The sequence below is a fragment of the Lepisma saccharinum genome, chromosome 2, assembly GCF_977018435.1.
Source record: "Lepisma saccharinum chromosome 2, izLepSacc3.1, whole genome shotgun sequence".
Lineage (NCBI taxonomy): Eukaryota > Metazoa > Arthropoda > Insecta > Zygentoma > Lepismatidae > Lepisma > Lepisma saccharinum.
The window spans coordinates 172,026,140-172,049,217 of record NC_139230.1 but is presented as its reverse complement, the minus strand read 5'-3'; the positions used below and the strand labels follow the sequence as shown (position 1 = coordinate 172,049,217).

Below are 23,078 nucleotides of genomic sequence, written 5' to 3'. Positions count from 1 at the left end.
TTGCTGTACAGGCCAGAATATCATCTGCAAGGAATTGGTCACAAAATGAAAAAACAATTTAATGTGTTCAAAACATATGACTATCTGAAACAACCTGGTTCAAGAGTTGTAACTCAAATTGTATATAAGGGAACCCTCACAATGTTGTTAACCAGCCTCCTCTCTCTTTATATCTGTGTGAGCAGGTGGGTGGTAGGGGAGCTACATACTTCTTCCCCCTCAGCTGTCAACTAGCATGAGTTAAAGATTGGTGCCATTGAACAAATTACATTAACAATATGCATAATTCATATAATAAGCAACATGTGCTGCAATTTAAACAAATATATGAATACAAACACAAGAAAATAAAAAGAATCACACGAACCTCCACCATTGGCTTAGTATTAACATTATTCCTATTATCCCATCTGAGAATACAGCAGCAAACAATATTCACAAACTGTCACGGGATAGATTTTTGGAATATTCTTATGCAATCAAATGAATGTGGATGGCAAAGGGAACTAAGTATTTTTGGCATCAAAGTCACCAAAGTGAATAAATCTACAACTTATAATACAAAGCATATTCCTCCTTAATTTCATTCCATGTACTAAAAAGTGTATCATCTACTTTTTAAAATGTGCCTCTTTCCTAATAAATGTAAATAAACTAAAATAACAAGTTACAAGGGTGTGTTTTCAATCAAATAATTAAGAACAAAATATTCACGGGCATTTGCAGATTTTTTTTTGGTGGGGGCAGGGTTTAAAATAGGCATATTTCCCCCATAATAGTGTTGCCTCCTGAAAGAAACATGCCATCAATATGAAGTTATCACATTCCTGCAATATCCTTTTAATAATAAACACAAACTACTGTGACTGAAGGAAAATTGTGTGCGTGAAATTTATATTTTCAGGTTGACATTCATTTTTCAGGGAAGGGGACACGGCCCCTCTTATCCTGCTTTCCACACATCTATGTAACCATTATTTAAAATTTTATGCTCTAAAAATTTGCTTCAATTATATTTTGAAGTTAGATTCTTAGATTTTGAGTTAATTTGAAAATTTTAAAATCCGGTAGCCATTTTTGAAAATTTTCAGAAATAAGTTGTCATATTTTCAGAAGGAATGAAAAAGCCATCAATTTTATTTATGGGTAAGTTAGATCATATATCTAAGCTCATTTTGAAAATACTTTTTTGTTGTTGCACCTTTCCCTTTCAACAATAATTCAAATTTTAGTAAACCATGTTTTCGGTCCAAAAAAATCAGATTATATTATGTTATTAATTTATTAGTGTACTAAAATATAAATGTGATGTGTTGACATATTTTTTTCTGGTATCCTTATTGTTTGGTTAATATTGTTGTGAAGTTTCAAAGAGATTGAATAATTTATAAAGGAGATAAAATTATTTTTCCAAGGCAGTGCAGCTCCCACTTGGAGGCTCTGGGAATGGAAGAAATAAGTGATCACTCAAAGTTTGAGGGGCTATAAAAATGAAACCAGTCAAGTTTGAGACAAAAAAAATGTGGTTTCTCACCTCCATGGAAGGATTAAATGTGCCAAGTTTCATCAAAATCTGAGATCATGGGTAGCATGGTCTGGTTGAACTGACATAGAATGACCCGAGCACCATATGTATATATATCACCTCTGCATGATAAACTGCAAGAGCAGGTTAGCGCTATGTTAAATAGTGCACTCGTAGAGTGAAGTCTGGTAAAGTACATTTCTTTGTAATGGAGCAAAAGGCAACCTGGAGCAGTTGTTAATGGATTTGTAACATAAAGATGTATAAATATGGAGAAACTAGTACTCACTTCATCTGTGAAACTGTTTTTTCTTCTTTGTTCTATTAATTTCAGTGGCCATTGCCACCATCCTGCAGCAAGTTCCAACGAGGATGGTGTCAATGGCCACTGAAATTAATAGAACAAAGAAGAAAAAACAGTTTCGCGGATAAAGTGAGTACTAGTTTCTCCATATTTATATACTACCATGTCTCTTTTCCCAATTATGAATAAAGATGTACATGGGAGGGGTGTAAATAAAAGTGTACATAAAATAGATATCCGTGAGATGTTTTTTTTCGTAACACCATCTACCCAACATTCTCTTCAATCAGTAGTATCAACATGGATTTCAATTAAAAAATCATTACCTTTACAAAGTCCAGGTGTCCTGAGAATCATACAAAATGCAAAAATACAATTGCTGGGAAAAGTGAATCTAAAAATAATATGAAGCAAAAAAACTAGTATATTGGTATGACATTGTTGCAAGTGAATTCTGGTATTCTGGCATATCTAACGAGGCACATTGCACAGTGGTTCAAATCCCATTTTAAATTGTAGGTTCGGTCTGTATTAGCCATGTCATATTGCATTTGTATTATTTGACATTGTACTTGTATCTAAAGATATCTGTTTGGCGGTTACCCAGAGATAGGTAATTGACTCTGATAAGTTCACTTTTCCATTTTTCCATGCAAATTTTCTTTATGATCGATTTCGCCACCCATCTGGTGGCTTTGTCAGATATGTACTGTCTTGCTGCAGGTGGCGTGGTTCCTTCTTCCGCTTTTGTTCGTGGTGGCGCTAGTTTAGCGTGGGCCTTTCACTTTCTGCCATTCCTACGTGGGCATAGTGCTTCCTTCTCTTCTTTTTACATGCATCAGGGTTTTGGCACTGTCGGTGTCGGTTCTCAGTCTCGTCATCTGCATCCATGGAAAGGAGTTTGTTTTCATTTGCATGCACAGGCGGGCTTTTTTTTTGCAAGTGCTTAAGGTCTGTGCTTGGCTTCTTGTTGTGCAGGGGCAGTACGTTGGGTGCAAAAATACAATTCTACATGGATGCAGATGACAAGACCGAGAACCGACATCGACAGTGCCAAAACCCCGATGCATGTCAAAAGAAAGAAGCACTATGTCCACACCGGAATGGCAGACAGTGAAAATCCCATGTCAACTAGCATCAGCATGAACACAAGCGGAAGAAGAAGGAACCAAGACATTACATGCCTGATGAAGCCACAAGATGGGTGGCAAAATTGATTGCGAAGAAAGTCTGCATGAAAAAATGAAAAGTAAACTTATCGGAGTGAATTGTACTTGTATTTAAATTAAATAAGACTAAGGTGCACATGTATTCCTTCTCCTTCTAGGGTAAAGATGATAAAACTGGAGAAGACTTAGTACAGAGAGAGGATGATACACCAGATGCCATTCGTAATCGTTTAGAGATATATTCTGAAACGATTGGACCAGTAATGGAATTTTATAATAAAGCCGGTATCTTGAAGAATTTTCAAGGAAGAGAATCAAATGAAATATGGCCACTTGTTTACAAATGTCTTTCACGCCATTTAAAACCAAAGTATGAGCTTTAAGTGCTAACAGTATAATTATTGTGCTTGATGAGAGAGAAAATGTTGTAGTTACATGTTAAGCAAGTCTCACACAGTGCTTATGTCAGTGTTCACTTACAGATAAACCTCCAATTTCCTTACAATGGGATCATGTGAGAGAACTTCCTTGTCCCCAGTTCCCAACAAAATTAGAAACTATCTTTAAAAATTTCCCGATGTCCACTCAACTTCTAATCAGAATTGAGGGGTGAAGTGGCCAACTGAAAACATGAAAAAAATATAGAAATTTATTTTCTTTATGCAGCCATGTCAAACTCGCGGGTCCCGCCTGCAGTATCCCTTGATGCCTACCTGCATTTTTGACTCGTCGAAACTTCACCAGATTGGTGGATTTCCCTACATTCCTGCATTCCGTTAAAAGTGACTGGGGGGGTGTCTATTAAGCATATGGTCATTTGAAGCTAAAAGTCAATCTGGAAGTTAGACATACATAAGGACTGTGTGAGACTGGCATTTTGTGTGTTAAATGATGTGATTTTTGGAAACAAATTTTAAGGTAGGCAAGTTGGGGTGGCAACAGACCTGAAATCCTGGAAAAGTTGGAGAATTTCTGGGACTGGTTAAATATCAAGGAAATTTGTATCAGCTCAGTGAATTCTCAATCTTTCTTCATAATCCTGGTAAATTCACACTAGTAAATTATTTTCTTCTATTTGAAAACAAGTTTTAAAGAAAATGCAGATTTAATTATTTTGCAGCTTATCTTACTTGCACAGGAAGACAATGAAGAAATTGTGTGCCCGAGTTGAGCAGGCTAATTGGTACTGGATCTGGTTTAAAGTGTGTTCTGAATCGTTGTTTTTTACCCCACCTCCAGGGTCCAGGATCTAACTTCGCTGTAGCCACCTTGATAAAGTATCATTGAATTTGTTTTCTGCATAGTATTGCTGTTTTTTTTTGTTTTTTTTTTGCTTAAATTTAATTTGTTTGCCTTTGTTTACTTCTATAGTAAATTATAATAAATTGTTATAACATGTGATTGCATAGTATACATTACATTACTGACTTGTTATGCTCTAACGTGGTAACAAAACTGCATTTATCATTTTGTAGCACAGTATTTATTTGTGTGTGTGTGTAGAAATATTTTTGGGCCTCCTGCCAACTGACATACTTCTCCATCTACAACCCTACCCCACACATCATGAAAATCAAGAATTTGGACCACACTCAAGGTCCTCCTAAGAGCCAATCTGCACTCTACTTGGATGCAGAGCCTGGTCACAAAAGTTAGAAGACAGTGACCATGGGACTCGATGCACAAACCACACATTACCCCACGAAAGTCACTTATCAGGCCTTGGCTCTCATAGGTCTGTGGTGCCACAGAGTTTTCACAGCAAGTCGTACAACAAAAACAAAGTTGTAACTTAATTTTCTCATTACAACGATTATACCACAAGAAGAGAAAGCACAGTATTTTTAATAGTATTTCCTTGCTCAAGTATTTTAGTTGATTCCTAATATGGATGGGACAGTATTGGTATCACCTGATAAAGGATATGAGGTGATCAGTAATATTGCTGATAATTTTAAATGAAATTTCCTTTTTCTAATACAAAATCTACCAGTTGTACATTAAATCAGGTTCTTCATAAAATGTTTGTCATTTTTTGTTGAATTAATACAGTATTCGTTATTGGTATTCACAAGATTTCCTATTGAAACCTACTACCTGAAAATGATTGTCTTGCACAATGGATATAAGCATTGCTTCTTTATTGTATTGATAATTTATTTCCAGAAGAGTATTATATTTTAATTAGTGCTTTGGACATACTTATTATGATGACCCATTTTTGCTTACGTTTTTAACTTTTGGAAATTGCAGTTCTAAATGTTTGTCTTCTTACTCCCTCCATCATGCTCCCATTTAAAAATCCAAAATAAAGTACCATGCTTTGGATGTGAGAATTTGTGAATGAATGCAAAGTTCCAAATTACTTTGCAAGATTTTTCTTACAAAGCTTTGAATGTGTATTTCATTGGCAAACCTCTTTTTGTGTGTTACACATGTTTTGCATGCAAGATGTCTACTCATTTTATCATTTAGTCTCCTTCCAACAAAAAACCAATAGACAGGATGCACAAAGGAGTGAACATAATACAGTGAGTAAATGAATGTTTAGTTTATTTTATGTTACTGGCCTTATGTGATGCACAAAGAATGCACTTATGTTTTACACATTAGTGTGTTTTCCATATATGAACAGTGTCAAAATATGAGACAGATAAGATAGTATAACATAGTTTCAAATGAATGATACCTCTTTGTATCATATACAAATATCTCAGTTAGAGCACAACAAGTCAAGTGTATGTACCATTTTTTTAAAATTAGATATTGTTAATATTTATCTATCTATCCGGTTTTCTTGTGTGTATGTGCGTGAGTGTGTTGATAATTTTTAATAAATTAGTGCCTCTTGCAATGCATATATTTTTTAACGTAGCAGTGCCACATATATGAATACACTATAGAATTACAGCGGAACCCCGATTTTACGTTCCTGGATTACACATTCAATCTTGGGAGACCCAACATAGTAAAATGTTATAATTTTTTTTCGGATTTTACATTTTCCCACATTTTAAATTTTTTGACGTTGGTTTCCTGAAAAATGTAAAATAGAGGTTTCACTGAATTATTCTCTTAGATGTGATATCAATGTGCTTCCAAGGAAACATTATTCATTGTTGCAGCACAAGGTCCGTCCAATATTGCTATCTTACAAATTATACAATTTACTAAGTTGTTTTGAAGACAATAGTGCAAGTATTTAAAGGTACTGGTACATATTTTGAGGGTGATTATTATGATTATCATCCCATAATAGATTCTTACATGTGACTTGCTTGAATCACAAGACAAAGCATGGAAGGGAAAGAATTGGAATTGTTATTAAAGAAGAGGAAAAGCTGTTGCCATTTAAATTTTGGTCATATTGTGTTCACAAATAAACATTACAATTGCTTCAATATTGCAATATCATGTGTCTGATTAAATTAAACAGAAACCAAACATAGATGAACAGGAATGACCACTCCATTTTTTATTTCACTCTCAAGATGCACTTTTATAGATATCTGTAATGAACAAATTTGTTACTGGCACTTGGCAAAATTTGATTTTCTCTTTTGGTATCATAATTACATTGTGAGTATTGAAACTGAGGGAATAAGATCGATGTGTCATCCACAATGATCCACAACATATGTTATATGTATATGTATGGGGATGATTTGATATTGGTGTTTGTATACGCTATATCTTCTCTCACCCTCGAATAATAATTGAAACATAATGATGTCTATGTTGGAAGGTACAGTCAATTTAACCACCTTGTTTCACTGCATGTGCAGTTAGCATAATGACATGTCTCTCTGCAATATACCTTCATGTGTAAACCTATGTTGTATTTTATAAAATGCTGCAACTGTAAGAAGTGGGTAGTAGTTACTGTATATCAGTATTATGTACACAAAATAAAAATGTAGTTAACAGAGAACTAAATGTTCAATGAGAGAAACTGAAAAGTATGTTTGATGTACTTTAAATCTAGTTGCTTACATGATGTATGTTCATTATTCATATGTAATTGGAGAGTAGTTTGGTCATCCTGTTAGATCTAACATGTAAAATCCCAATTTTGTGAAATAACAGCACATGATATAAATGAATGAAGAGTCTAAGATTCTTGATAAATATATTTATAATATATTAGGAATGTATTATGTATGGATACTCCTTTATTTGGGGAGATTGAAAGATGTGTCTGTGAAAATTATAGCTTTAATAGAGTATGTGATGTATGTCCCATTGTATGTGCGTAGATAAATTTCAATAGAGAGTGATCAAAAATATATGATTGGATTGGTTAGCTTCTGTTTAAGACAAGACAAAATTATGACTAATAATGCTGAAGATGATAATACCACTGTATGTAACAAAATTTATGCAACTTTTCCTTAGCTTACATTTTAATTATTTTCATGGTGTTAATTTTGAATGTAATGTGAGTTGTTTTTTTACAATGTCAATGATTTACATAAAATTTCTAAATATTCAGTCTCATAAAAATATGTTCTGCATTGAAAAATGGACTCCCAAAGGTAATAGACAATCATGCATGAACTCACATCACATGTGAGCACATTTTGATAATTTACTTAGTTTTGAAAAGATGCTATTGCCAGTCTCTATTCTGATTCCAAAAGTTCTATGAATGTGACATCCCAAAATAAAGGAAATTTTAAATATATTTTGATATATCAGCACTTGAGGAAAGCTAAGTATAAGTGTATGTTGAGCAGATGCAATTTCTTCTTGCATGGCCAGTGCTCACCATTATTGTTTTCAGCTATATCACATTCCTTCCTATTATACTGCAGTATCTTCAGAGTTTACTTAAGCAATGCTACAGTTTTTCCAATCATATATTACTAGGATCTGAATTATCTTGTACTCTAAAACTGTTACTGTCAATTAGAGTTCATTGTCAAGTTAACACTCAAGTAAGGAATTTCATTACTGCAAGGGACATTTACTGACATTATTTTCAGCTTTAGTGATACCATCAATGTGCAAATATTGCACTTAAAATTTGAAACAATATACTAGTCAGAAATAAGTTTTAATATACTTAAATATATGAACCAAATGTGAAGTTAAAGATTGTTTTTGCAAATCTTGCCAAGTTACTTAATTTGTATTATTTTTTTACAAATAGTAGCATTTGTTCTTGCAAATCTTGCCAAGTTACATAATTTCTATTGTTTTTTTTACAAATAGTAGCATGTTATGTTTTACTTGTATTTTTGTAAATTTTTTAAGATTCCAGGGTGATAGTACTTTGTGGTAGTATACACATATCCTCAGTTTACATTTTCTCCTCATTGTACAATTAACTTTTCTGGTTCCAATACAACAAAATATTAAAATTATTTTCCATATTGTACAGTTTCCTGCATTTTAAGTTTATCCTGAGGCTCCTCAAAAATGTATAATCAAGTTTCCACTGTATGTATATACACACATATATGTTGTGAAGTGGATAAAACACTTAAAATGCAAAATATAAAATCTGGGAAAGGATTCTAACATTTTGTTGTGTGGGATTTGGAAGACAAAGTGTATTAGACAGAAAAATGTAGAATTGTGTTCCACTGAGTGGGAATATATGTTGATCATCTCTTTGAGAGCTAAACTATGCTAGGTAGATTTTGTCGGAGGTGGGCATGTCAGTTCACATCGATTCTTTCTACTAATTGTGGTATATAATGTGAAAATTCCATCTGTCACATTTTAATGTGAGTCATTTAGTTATACAAATATTCTCAAGATGTTTACATTCTAGAGTATTATGAATTGTTAAATAAGTATTTACTGCTGCTATTATAGTACAAAATTTGAAAGAGAAAAAATTAAACTGTTGTCTAGTAACAATTTATAATGTTAATGCACATATACCTCTGAATGGCATAAGGGTTGCTTGCTTTCTGAACCAATGGTTAGCGGATCAAGTATTATAGAAGAATATGCAAAATAAATGCAGTATTTAGATAGTTTAAGCAAGTAATTGATAGGAGATTGTGGTGGTATACAAATACATTTGTTGTTAATCATCACTGTTGTGCATTTGAATATTGTTAAGGTTCACTTATTTTGCTCAGGAAGTTATAGGATTATATACATATAATATTAGAAGTAGATAACACAATATATAATTAAACAAATGTATTATGTAGTGATTCTGTTTCCATATTTAGTACTTTCAGATATCTTTCTTGGTGTTCATAGTAAAGATGTTAGTAGATACAAAAGTCAGTAAACATCTTGTGTCATATTACCAGAAAAAATTATGTTACCATGGTGAATAGTGCTTTAAATTAGCCTTTATAGAGCAAATAAGCTTATGGTGATGAAGAGATGGGAAGACAGAATTCGTACTTTACAAGTTTCATGATTACATATTCTTGTTTACTATCGTCAGTCTCTGGAAAGCCAATAGTTGGGCAAATTTTTTATTAGTGGGTTGTGAATTCATGCGCCAGTTCTGGATTAATGGTATTGTATATTATCTGGTACAATTTAATTTTGGTCATCTCTACATGGTGACAAACAGATTGAAGCTGGTTTGTGTGAAGTAGCTATGCTTAAGGTTCAGTATGGTTGCACATGGTGCAGAATTTGGCTGTGCTACAAAAATGGTGATCTCCGTACTGATGTTCTGTTCTCTTAAACTATCAGGTATAAGTGCATAACAAGCATTCAACCGTTACGATTGTAGTGTCGAAAATAAAGGAGGGTATCCCAACTTTACCACTCTGTAGATGAAATAGAATAAAGAACAAAAGTCCCATGCCTAAGTCAGGAATGAAACCCAGAACCTTTGGAACTGAGATGATTCCTGGCTACTGAGGCAGCAAGATACAAAAGAAAAGAGAATGAAAAAAAGTGTTGGGCAATTTGTATTCACCAATCTTTGTTCATGATTGTAAGTGAAAGGGCGTTTACATGAGTTTTCACTAAAGAACAAAATGATCATGCACGACTAGGGCTGACCCTATACTGATACCTATGCATCGGTATCAGTTGAATTTTCTTCACCGATACCAATGAATCAGTCAGGGTATCGGTATCAGCTCAGCCCTATACAAAACCCATTTGTTTATTTTCATGTAGATTGAACAAATTTGTGTCTATTGAGTTTTTGCTAGCAGGCATTTTAAGGAATTGCATGCATAAACTTTTTTAACATCCTGTTGATTTGTTGCATGGCCTACATCATATGGCCTTGATTTACCGTACTGACCATGCTGTATTTCTCAATAATATTACAGCAGCAATCCAACCTCAACATTGATTTAGAGGGAAAAAAACAATTCCAGGGCAAAGTTAATTGCTCTGTCCTTGTTTATGTAATTTTTTAGTCATTGTGGCAATCTTAACCTGGAGACTTACATGTTTCTCCGTTCCTATATATTGCTAGAAGACAATAAAGAAATAAGTTTGAAATGTTTTATTACCTTTGATTGTTGTTCATTTTGCAGTACTCTTGGTATAAAAAGCATAAAATTGAGTTATCAACAAAAATCTCATTTTTCAGTTACCAAGATACTTTTAAAACTAAAGTAGTAATGATTATCATATTTGTGTATTTTGTATTGTGTTTTTATTTGTGTTGTTTAAAGTTGGAACATTACCTTGTAAATCATTTCAGTGGCATTTATGAAAGACCTTTAGAAAACTTGTCTTATGGAGAATAAGACATTTTTATAGCGCACTGCATAGTTTTATATAAACTATTCAAACTAATTGTTTTTAGCATGTTACATAGTTCCTTTGTATCCTGTGTACAACAGGTGAAACTGTTTTGTTAGTATTATTTTGTTTTGCTGAAATTGCATGGTATTAATAAATGTGTTTGAATTACTTTAAAGTCTTTTGCTGTATAATTCCTACTCATAAGCATTTTTTCTGGAATCCTATCATGGGTGCTTTCTCTAAACTACAGAGCATTCGAAAAGTCTCTGCACTCACAGTTCTAAATGAGTTGGCAAGTCAGTTAGTAGGGATTGGTATGACCTTGAAGGAGTTTGTGAACAATGCCTTTTATGCACACACACCAAATCACTTTGTTGAAAGCATATTTTGAGTATCATATTAAAGATGTGTGGAGAAATGGGGGAGTTTATTTACTGATGATCTGGCACCAGGTAAAAGTGTGTGATGTATGATCTTATATGCCGATTTTGTGATTCAGGCTTTGTGCATGATAGACAATGAAGTGGAAGACCCAAGGTAGTCACACACTGAATCCTTCGTGACATTCAGCAAAAAATGGTTACACCTCCACGAAATTCTATCGGACGTTTGTCACAAGAAGTTGGAGCATCAGTTGCATCCACACGTAAAGCTTTAAGCTATGCAAGCTTCACACATATCGCATGAAAGTCGTCCAGGAGCTGAAACCACCAGATACAGAGAAACATTGTAAATACTGTTTGTGGTTCCATGCTTTCACACACAACAATGTAGCCATTCTGGATAAGACTTTCTTCACAGATGAAGCATGGTTCCACTTAAGTGGCTACATAAACTCCCAGAACACTAGAATTCAGGCAACTGAAAACCCACATACCTTACATGAAGTACTGCTACATTCCAAAAAAATCAGCATCTGGTGTGCCATCTCGAGAAGAAAGATTGTTGGACCCCTGTTCTTTGAGACAACAGTCAATGGTGACGTGTACAGACATATTGTGCAACAATTTGTGGCTCTGTTGGAAGTGGATGAGCATCAGTGTTGGTTTCAACAAGATGGAGCCACATGCCACACTACAAACAAGTGCATGGAGATGTTGAGGGAATAAAAAGTTATGACCCCCCCCCCCCATCTAACTTCTCCAGATTTCTTTCTGTTGGGTTATTTAAAAGAAATAGTGTATAAACACAACCCTCACTCATTGGATGGATTCCGACAAGAAATGTCTAACTGTATTGCATACATCACAGCAGAAACCTTGAGAAAAGTGGCGCGGAACATGTGTAAGCATGTGGACTTGTGTTTACAAGAAAATGGCAGCTATTTTCAGCATCTACTGTGAACTGGAACTCTGCAAAAACAATGCATGAAAAGTGGTTTGCGATCATGTCAGTGTGTTATTGACCTCTGAGATTGCAGTCAAAGTCTGTTGACCGCTAGTTTTCCCCCTAGGTGGAAAGAACTGGAAAAAGAGCAGTTCTCGATCCACTGTATTTGCTTCATAGTTTTTCTCCTTTTATTTTTTTTGGATCCTGCTGTTTAGGGTCATAGCCAGTCAGGGGCCCAGGGAGACTGAGCCCTCTGGCATTGCCATCAGCTCCCCTGTAAAGTTTGGTAAAACTGATTTCTAAAATTTGTTATCAGTGATAATGTATACAGCAGATATTATTTTCCTCAAAACTTGATAAAGGTTAAATTCACAGAATACAAAGAACAGATATATAACATTCGTTCATCTGATTCATGAGCTGAAGTCTCAGTAGCAGGAAGTAATTAGAATATTTTCTCTCAGCTTCAGCTATGAGTGGGAAGAAGGAATGTGTGCAAGATATTGAAAATAAACTGTATTTATTTGAAGGATATTTCTAGATTTTCTGTGTCCTCTATTATATTAACACACACATAATTTACCTTCATGTAATACTGTTAAACTTTTGAAAATGGACTTAGTTTACAAAGCCTCTCCTGATAACCCACGAGTCCCCCATGGAGATCAATTCTCGCTATGGGCCTACTGCAGTTCTAATATCTATTTCGGAAAAAAAATGTTCCTGCTTTACAAAACATGAAGTACTTCCTGTTGTGTGTTTATGATTTTTTAGTTTGCTAATGAAAAACAAAGACTGATCAACATTTTTTTGTTCTCGAGGTGACCAAGACATACATACTCAAACTTTTTCCTTGCACATATTATCTTCACACTAGGGATGGCCAAAATCATTCAGTTTCCAGAAAATTTAAAATATCTAAATTTTACTATCTGGATTTCGGAGGTAATCCGAATTTCAGAGAGACAGTTCACAACAATTTTTCAGGTAGAATTTACAGGGTTGCTACGCGACTGGAAAACCTGGAAAACAGGGAAAAGTCAGGGAATTTGGTTGGTCAGGGAATAGTCAGGGAAATTTGCATATTTTCTGGAATTTACGCACATTTTGGAGTTGCAGGAGAACCAGTTACAAAATGAACGAACGGTTCATTTCCACTTTCGAATACGGTTCTTGTGATTCCAGTCAGATTCAGTTCAGAAACTTGCTCTTCTTGTCATTATGACTTCTAGTCTGTTACGTACAAAATTATGGTTCCTTTGCATTTCGATTCTATGTTTATTCATTCTCGGATCTAGGTTCTTGGATTCGTTACGACCGTCCGTTCATTTTGCGACTTGTTCTTGTGAACCTGTTCAAGACCGGAATTTGGAGAGGAGTAAGATTTTTTCCTTAGAAAACCAGCGACTCAAGACGAAACCTGCGCACCAGCCATCCTCACAATTTCTTGCTGAAAAAAATGTTGCTTTAGCTTTGTGTGAGGTGAGGAAATTTCCTTTCTTCAAGAACACACCCGTTCGGAACTCGTTCTCTTTTGATACGTGAAGCGGAGTAAGTTGGTTTTCGAACAGTTCATAAGTTTTGGATCTGCAATAACTGTATACTCCTTGAACCAAAGACAATGTAATACTTTCTGCCTTGAAGAGCCGAATTTCACGTAACTGGCTGTGGTTGACGTCACACTGGACGGGTGCGGATGCGGAGTAAACACAAAGGGATTAACTACTTCGTTCCCCCCGTGAACCCGTTCTTTGAATTTGAGTCCTTCGTTTGCGACCCGTTCAGAAGCAACCTGATCAACTAAGCTCCACGACAGGTTAAGTTTACAGCAGGTTTTATGTATTAATCCGCGCGAGAACGGCGCTGAGAATCTTCCGTGCCAGTCTTGCCTCAACCGTCGAGCTGTTCATATCTCATACAGTGAGAAAATCAGCAGTATTGCAGCGGAACTATATTCTGCGCGCACGTTTTGGTCCATATATGCGAAAAGTTGCTGCAAACTTAACCTGTCGCGGGGTATAGTTCATTTGCTCGTTGTCGTAGTTTTTACATTGCAGAGATGTGTTACACCCGAGAAATTAGTGATTTTATGCAATATCTGTGATGTCATTATTCGAATATGCACGTGTTTTGTGCATGTAGAACGAATTTATTTTTTAAAAACTGTCGACTGTAGCTTGTCAACCGGAGAATACCTTGTCCGTGGGAAGCGTGTATGCTTGCGTAAGGTCATTTTGAAGGTTTTTTTTTCAACATAACTTTTTTCAAATCCAAACAGTGCCCATTATTTTAAGCAAGGTTCAAATTTCGTGTCACAATGATTGCCAAAATTCTATGATAGTCTTCCTGCTAGGAAAATTTGAAAAAAATCATAAAACATTTGGAACTATTACCTTTTTACATCCTTTGTCAGAAAAGTTCCAGGACTGATTTTTTTATTCTTTGCATGTAATATTCAAACACAAGAAATGCACCTGATATGTGTTCTGAATAGAAATGGCCTTAAAAGTGTTTCCATGTAAACACACTAGGTGGCAGGGCTGTGCTTAGTAGTCCACTGTTTGCCTTGTTGGCGCATTTAGTTGGAAGTTACACAAGTGCCGTGATGGACGTGCATTCCGAGCAGAGAGTTAACATTAAGTTTTTGATAAGCTTGGAAACCCCTAGTGAAACATGGAATATGATACAGCATTTGGTGACAAGGCATGATCGAAAAGCCGTATCTTTGAATGTCACAAAAGGTTTCGGAAGGGCAGAGATTCAGTGCAAGATGATTCAAAGACAATGTTAATCCCATTTTTTCGAGCTAAAGGTTTGGTGCACCATTAATATCTGCCTGAAGGATAAACGATAAACAAAAACCTTTATATTGACGTCCTGAAACATTTGCGTCAAGCAATTCTGCGGCGCCGTCCAGATTTGTGGGCATCTGGGCAGTGGTTCTTATTGCACGACAATGCAAGGCCACATACTCCTGTATCAGAGGAGAAATATCTGGCCAAGCATCGTATCTCTGCTCTACCACATCCCCCATATTTACCCGACCAGTTACCGTTTGATTGTTTGTTGTCTCCCAATGTGCAAACACCGCTGAAAGGGAAACGTCATTAAGATATTGGTAGCAATCCAAACGGTTTTGTGACAGATGTGCTGAGAAGTATCCTAGATGAAGCTTTCCCTGCTTGCTTCCATGACCTCCAGAAACGGTGGCATCTGTGTATAGATAGCCAAGGGGACTATTTTGACAAAACCTAGGACCATTAGTTCCTAAGTTGAATACATTATTTTTTAAGAGCTCAGTCCTGGAACTTCTCTGACAAAGGTTGTAGTAGACAGATTTCGATGTTTTCCATAATATAAAATTGGTTCCAGCACGTGGAAAACTCAAATAATGGAGATATTTGATTCCAAATATGGTCTGCGTAGCGTATATATTTTTTTAGGTGTATGGTTGGTCACCGGCCCCATTCACTTTCTGAATTTCCGAAATATGTACTATTTTCAATAAATTAAAAATATAATCATTAAACTTATTGCATATTTTCTAAAGGTACATGACCTAATTTTATGTTGTTTCTCATTTGTATTGATATAATTGAGGTTGTATACAGGTTATATTGTAAAGCTTTGATATATGCCACATTTTTTGTTGATTTTGTTTACACCACCTTAATTGTAATGACTTAGTGAAAGTGGGGAAGTAAAATAGTTATTTATTTTTTCATTGAATAGCATTGTATTAATCACTTAGTAAATTTTCAGCTAATAACTGTGTATATTCATATTCATAATAAATAACGTGCCTGCATATTTAATTGAAAAACATGAGGTTCAAAAGCAAAAGTCATGACGACAAACATGTCTGGAAAAATTTAATTTCTGGTCTGGAAAACCTGGAAAAGTCAGGGAATTTCATAATCAAAAATTCGTAGCTACCCTGATTTAGCAAAGCTTTTAAGGTGTATTTTAAGTTTCGTCTTCCTCATTTCAGAATCATGTACACTCCGTAGTAAAAAAAAAATCCAGATTTGGCCGTCCCTAGTTCACACATCTTGCACGAATGCTGTTATCATCATGACCTGCTCACGTGTAACGAATTATCAATGTAGGAATGGCACTTTTCTTCAGCCTTTTCTTTGGTGTAATTCCTAGTATTTTGGATTTTAAATTTTAAATCATGTTCGTAACATTATTGTAAAAAATGATAGCAACCTGAAATTTTGTCTTTTCGAAAGCATTTGCTCTCCCAATTTTCCGGAACTTCTCATCAGATGGAAATGTATGGTAAACAAAATCAGAATATTCTTGAGATAATGTGGACATGCACTTGCAGCACCGTGAGATATTATCACTCGGATACTAGAATATGATTCACATAACATAACTCATGACCTTGGCATTTACTGTGGAGAAATATTGCCCCCTCCGGTTGAAAGATTGACCCTGACCCTTTTTTTTGTTTTCTTGAGACAGTGTGGAGATGTGCTTACAGCACCATGAGATATTATTACCACTGAGACACTAGAATATGAATCACATACAAAAATAACTGGAAATGCACGAATACAAGAGCAAGGAAAGAACACAGAAATAAGTTTCCCTTGCTAAAACTAGTGAATACCCAGCTTTCCCCAGTGACCTTTCATCTCTATGATGTTACAGTTTTACAACCACCACGGCTTGCCAAAAAGGGGTGTTACGAACCGACCTTCCGAAGCAGGCAGCAAACACAATTCCACGGACCTTGGATTGCAGTATTACTCGCATTTAGTTTCAATGTTCTTGAATTCAATATTTCAACACATGGAAAGTGGTTTGCCATCTTGTCAGTGTGTTATTGACCTCAGACATTTGCAGTTATTACTCACATTTAGTTCACAAATTATTTTTTGTGTATTTCAAGATATAGTTAACAAATGTATGTATTCATTACATTGACAAGTTCAATTAACATTAGTTGGAACATTTCGAAAATTTGAAGTTTTATGAAAACATCAAAAAACACTCTTGTATTAGCCTTTTGATCCACTCATATTATGCCAGGGTCAAAAATCATATTGAAAAATCAGCCATATTGGACATATACCAACTCGTAGAATGGAGCTGGCCTCTGTGGCAGAGTGGTTAGCACAGCACACTACAATGCCTGAAGTTCTGGGTTCAAATTCCCACCTGGGCATGGGTGTTCTTTGTGAGTGTCCCTTCATCACATCATCAGTCATCATCATCTTTGCGATTAGCCAAAAGTGGCAGAAAATTGAAGTAGAATAAGCCAATCAATCGTATAGTGGTTGACTTTTCAAGCAGAGAAAGAGTGGAAGCAAATGGAGAGGAAAAGAATGAGGAGACATGCAGGAAAGAGAAAGAAGAGGAAGGAAGAAATGAGAAGTGGAAACAACTTCTACCTCCTGCCAAGCCACTTATTCACTTGCATGCTTCCTGTATACTACTCACTTATTACTGTCATGTGGGAAAATATGCAAAAGTCTAATACCTACAAAATGAGTGTTTTCCAACCTCTGTAAGTCATTTAGCAGCAGAGATAATCAATGAAATGTGAAAGCCATTTTATTTTTTATTTTTTTTTGTTTTCGGTGAAAAATTACATGCATTCATTCTCAGGGAATCTGAGGGACCGTATGCTGCAAATTTGATCAAAATCTGAGGGAGTGGTGGCAAATTTGCCCATTTTCCCCAGTTTCACATGAAATGACCAATACAGTGCCATGCACAGAGGAGTAGCGAGTCTAACAATGATGGATCACAGTTTTCTACAAATAAGTTGGCTATGGCAAGTGAGAAAAATGGAACCCTTTGTCGGTAATCAGTTTGTTCACAGAATTGTCCCTTTAGTCAAAGGTCAATGTTCATGTTTGAATATTTGAATGATGCTCTGGCTGTAGTGGTGTTCTAGTGACTGCATTGAATCTTGAAGCAGCACTTTTGTTAAGAGCGGCATCACATTGAAACTGCCAAAAAAGTCAACTACATCTGTTCTAATGTTCTGTATGATATGATTGTTCCAAATATGTGCTTACTTCATACCTTTTACATATAAAATGTTTAACTTAAGACAAGCAACTTAACCACACTAACTGAGCATTGCAAGTGTTATATAGGCCTACATTCTGACTTGGGCACCATGGGAAAAAATCTTGAAATGCTAAGGGTGCCGTGAAACAAAAAAGTTTGGGAACCACTGACATATGGATTTGTTGAGCAAATAATGCTCAAGCAGGTAAAATAAGCAGTATACACTCGAAGCCCAGCAGTACATGTATAACCGTTACTTGTCTGTGGTGGTGGACCCTCAAATATGGATATGAAGTAATAAATGCAGTGAAATTGAAACTTAAGTGAACAGTCATCATCTCCATGTTAAAATGTAGTTAGTCTATATTACTAATACACAGGGACATATGAAAATGAAATAGGTGAATGTGGGCTGAAACTACCAAGGTGGATATGCTACATTTCTGCGTAGATGATTATTGTCACATTAAAATATTCTATTGCTCGAAGGTGGGAGACTCGAATAAGTATGAGCAAGCAAAAGTGGTCCCATGCAGTACTCTGATGTCCACATTTGCACATCAACGATTGAAGCTCGGCAGTGAAGAAGTCATCAGCATAGTACTTAAGACATCTGATGATGCTGATTAGTCTCAATGACATAACACTGTCAAGTTTTCCAGTAGGACTCTCATTTAAGCTGTAAATATAACCTAATTTGCCATGTTACACTCTTGAGACTATAACAACAATATTATTTGTAGCATTGTCCTTTTATTAACAAATTTATACATGTTGTTAGCCTGCCAAATTATTATAAGAAGAAAAATGTGTGAATTAAATACACTGCACATTATAACACAGTCAAACATCACCCACAGTTTACCTTATGAAATTTTCTTTCTTTTAAAATTATTTTTACATTACAAAGTTCTGAAGATTCATCTTTCCAGATCTTACATGCACTTATGTCGATTCTTTCAAACACTATCTTTAAAATATATATCACTGTAACAGCTGCACTAACAAAATCATCGCAACTCTACATATTATTCATATACTCCAAGGACTTCAAATTCTTCCGACTCTAAATCATCATCACTATTTTCCTCACGAGTATTACGGCCACCCCTACAAGGTTCATCTGGAATGATATATTTCTGCACAGTTACAGCATCTGAACTTCGTCCTTCAACAAAAACAAACATGGGATACTCAGCCTTCTGCATTTGTGGACACAGGAGCTGAAATTACAGAGGAAAATATACAGTTTATTCTCAAATAAAAATAGCCTTTTCTAGGGCTGAGCCAATACCACTTTGAACTGATACCGATGCTGATACTCTTATTGACTCCCACCGATAACGATACAGATACTTGAAAATTGCAACAATTTGTTCAAAATATTAATCAATATTGGTGTGTAAATATTCTCCGCCAATTACATGCATTCATTTACCAAGAAATTTGCTTTAGAATATTCAACAATTTCATCAGAATATTAAAATAAATATTATGTAATCACAAAATATAGTTTTTCGCAAAATTGGTGCAAAATAAAAATAAAGTTTGAATTTTGCATAATTTCAAGGATAATTTGACTGCAAAAATGTCGCAGAACCCCATGAAAGACCAAAATACCTGAAAAGTATTTGCTGGTATTGTTAGATGAATTTCAACTGATACTTTCTGATATTGATACCAATCGGCCAATAAGCAAATGGCAGTGCAGTAAAATCTAAATCACAGCCATAGTAATGCATAAAGCAGATTCTTGAATGTATTCACAGTACATAAAACTTGAAACATGGTGTGTCGGTCTCATAGTCAGTCCAAAAGATGCTGACACACCATATTCAACTGTCATCCTTTTTACTAGGGCTGAACCAATTACTCATTCCCACTGATACTTATACAGATGCTTGAAAACTGTAAGAATTAAATGTTGTTTACAATATTAGTGGGTGAGATTCACTACAATTCTAAGCATCAATTTACCAGAGTTTTACTTCAAAATATTCAAGAATTACATTAGTAAAATACCTGTTACGAATCACAAAATACAGTTTTTCACACAACATTGGTGCAAAATAAATGGAAACTTCAAATTTTGCACAACTTCCAGGATAATTCGATTCCACAAAAGTGTCATGTGGCATTTTTTTCACACTGTGAAAGATCAAAATGCCAGGAAAGTATCGACCAATATCGATAAATAAAATCCAACTGATACTTTCTGATACTAACAGGGGTGCCCACAGGGGGGTTTCATGACATGCCTGCATCATGGGAATTTTTTTGGGGGACAAAATTTTATACCAATTCTATATACCTTCATACAAAAATGGCGGAAATCGTATTGTTTGATTGATTGTTATTGATTTTTAGTTTTGGTTATTATGTTTAGTTTTTCTACCTACCTATGGGTGATCATGGCAATAGGGTTGGAAACACCACCTCTTATGCCTTTAGAATTGGTTTGGATGAGGGGGGGGGGGCATGCTGTTCACATTAATACAAGGTTAGTCGAGCAGACCAACTGTGCAGAATAAGGTTGACACTAACAATGGCAGTGAGCCTAAAGTATCTAAAGTAAACATATATTGCTTAAATATGTCTGTATGATCCAACCGCATGGGGGGGCAGGGGGTCATTGCCCCCCCAAACTTCGATGGAAGTCAATTCTATGGGGATCATGGTGGGGGGGGCAAACATTGACGACCAAGGGCACCTGCAAGGGGGGGGAGAGAAACAGGAGCAATTACCCCTTCGATTTCAAATTTTATGCAAATAAAAATCAATTTTGTAAAATTTTCTTGCTTGCTTCGCTCGCATTATCTGCTTTTCTCATTTTCATCAAGTTCAGAGCTGTAGCTAGGGGCACCGGGAGTCTGCTATGGGCGCAGAATGATCTAAAAAAAAAAGGTTGTAAAAGAGGGAATGCCATGGCTTCCAGTGAAATTATTTGCACCCTATTAAATCAACATTGTTTTCAATTGCAAAAAATGGATCTAAAAATTTTTTTGCTTGCTTCGCTTGCATTCTACATGTTTTGTGTAATGTAATGTATTTAAATAATGTGTTGTACATTTGTATTGAATAAGCTTTGAATACGTACAACAATTTAGCTTGTTGCATATCTATTTTCTATATTATGTCGCATATGTGTAAAACATATGTTGTACATGAAAGTTACACATGTATCTTTGATCTTTGGAATGCATTTATCATTCATTTTCTGCCATTGAAAAAATACAGTTTGTGTGCTTGATTTCCATTATCAGCTAATGTGAAATTGACGTCATCGTGTTATTATTATTATTATTATTATTATTATTATTATTATTGGTACGTTTATCTTGGTACTTGACCCCCCAGACAAAAAATTGTGGTTGCACCTCTGGTATTATATTTTTCTGCAAATTTGGTCTGAAAAATAATTTGAGTAATTAATTCGGCATAAATGGGGGGGGGATGTTCTACCTTTTGGGAGGAGTGCGTCATGGGCCTTGGGGGGATGGGCACCCCTGGATACTAATGCTACTGGTATCGGTTGAAACTAATACATCGGCTCAGCCATACTTTTTTCCTTTTATAACTAATGTAATGTAGTTTTTACCACTTCCTGAAAGAGACCAATGTTGAAACATTGAGTACATACAAGACACACCACTACAAGGAATGTTGCTTATATTTCATTTTTACAATTACTTTGTTTTCATAAATATACACAAGAATCTCACCTTCTTAACACTTTTTACAAAATGATCAAAATCTTCCCTTGTTTTGCAATAGAAACCAATGCAACATGATGGATCAATTTTCTGAATGTTCATCTTTCGTGGAGATCTACAATGGAAGCTCGATAATGAGAAGTTTGGCTGCCAAACATCAACCATCTCTTGACAATAATGTGGATCAAGATGGATCAATTTGTCTTCTGAAATAACAGGAAAACTCAAATAAAAACTCCATTCACCCGCAGAGCTACTAAGTGGAAGCACAAGTTCCTTTCATTTGAATATTAAACTGACAAAGGATCAATTTGTCCAAAACCTTAATGTTATCAAAAGTCACAAAATGTTTACCAGCATAAAACTTCAGCTTTCTCTTCTTCTTTGATTCTTGTACAGTCACGGACACTTGTGGATTTTAATGATCTCATTGAAAGCCAATGAGGTTGTTACAACCCAGAAGTAACCATGACTGAACAAAGTTCCACTTTTGCCTGATGGAATCTAGAGTAGGAAATTGTAATTGGAGAAACTATAATGCATACGTACAGCTGACGGCAAAAGTAATATTAAATTAATTGTCCATCACCATGTTCATTCACCGTGGGAGAGTAATGACTTGAAATAAAATTGCCAATAAGTTCAGGACATTTGCTTCAGCATCAGTACAATTCCATTTTTTAACCTTTAGTGAACATGAGCCTCTTCTGTCTGTTTCGAAAGTGGTGCACATACACAAAATTGAATGTATGTTTAAATTGAATTTAAAAAATGTACACTTATGCAAAACTCCTTCCCTAGCGATTATGAAATGATAATTAATTGCAATTAAAATACAGGATGACTCGGTACCTGCCATGATATATGGGAACAAGCCCCTTATCAATAATGATGTGAAGGGCAGGTCTTAAATAAAACAAGCCTTCTCAATTAAAACACATTATGTGGAGACAGACTCCTTACCAAGACTGAAAGAATACAGTATCTGAGAAGTATTGTATACCACAACCATGCTAAAAGCTGAGCTTGTAAAGGAGCTCTCAGTACACATAAGGATATAACAAAACTAGCGGCCCCACAGAGGATTATGCTAGCTGTGGGCAGGGATGTCCGAGTGTGGTTGGCCTAGACTGTACTGCATGGAAGTGAGAGCAACAATTATGAAATGTGATTACATGTTACAGATCAAAACAGTGTACGGTAGACATAAAAGAGTAAATACCTAAAAAGTATCAAAAATTCACAACTTACATGAGTGAGTATAAATTTATCCAAACTACGTTTCGGAGGTCAATACTTCCTCCTTCTTCAGGTCC

General features: G+C 35.4%; 2 protein-coding genes across 2 annotated transcripts in view; one reads left to right on the top strand and one right to left on the bottom strand.

The window, feature by feature from the left end:
* Ak3 (Adenylate kinase 3) overlaps positions 1-9,846 on the top strand; it is a 30,601-nt gene extending 20,755 nt beyond the window's left edge. The window contains exon 4 of the mRNA XM_083117722.1: positions 3,157-9,846. Within this exon, the coding sequence (XP_082973848.1) occupies positions 3,157-3,381 (225 nt within the window). The 3' untranslated portion in view covers positions 3,382-9,846. The remainder of the gene's footprint in view (positions 1-3,156) is intronic.
* A 9,094-nt stretch (positions 9,847-18,940) lies between these two features.
* Positions 18,941-23,078, bottom strand: part of Atg4b (Autophagy-related 4b) — a 39,174-nt gene continuing 35,036 nt past the window's right edge. The window contains exons 6-7 of the mRNA XM_083117721.1: positions 21,772-21,968; positions 18,941-19,272 (exon numbers count right to left, since the gene is read on the bottom strand). Coding sequence (XP_082973847.1) covers positions 19,078-19,272; positions 21,772-21,968 — 392 coding nt within the window. The 3' untranslated portion in view covers positions 18,941-19,077. The remainder of the gene's footprint in view (positions 19,273-21,771; positions 21,969-23,078) is intronic.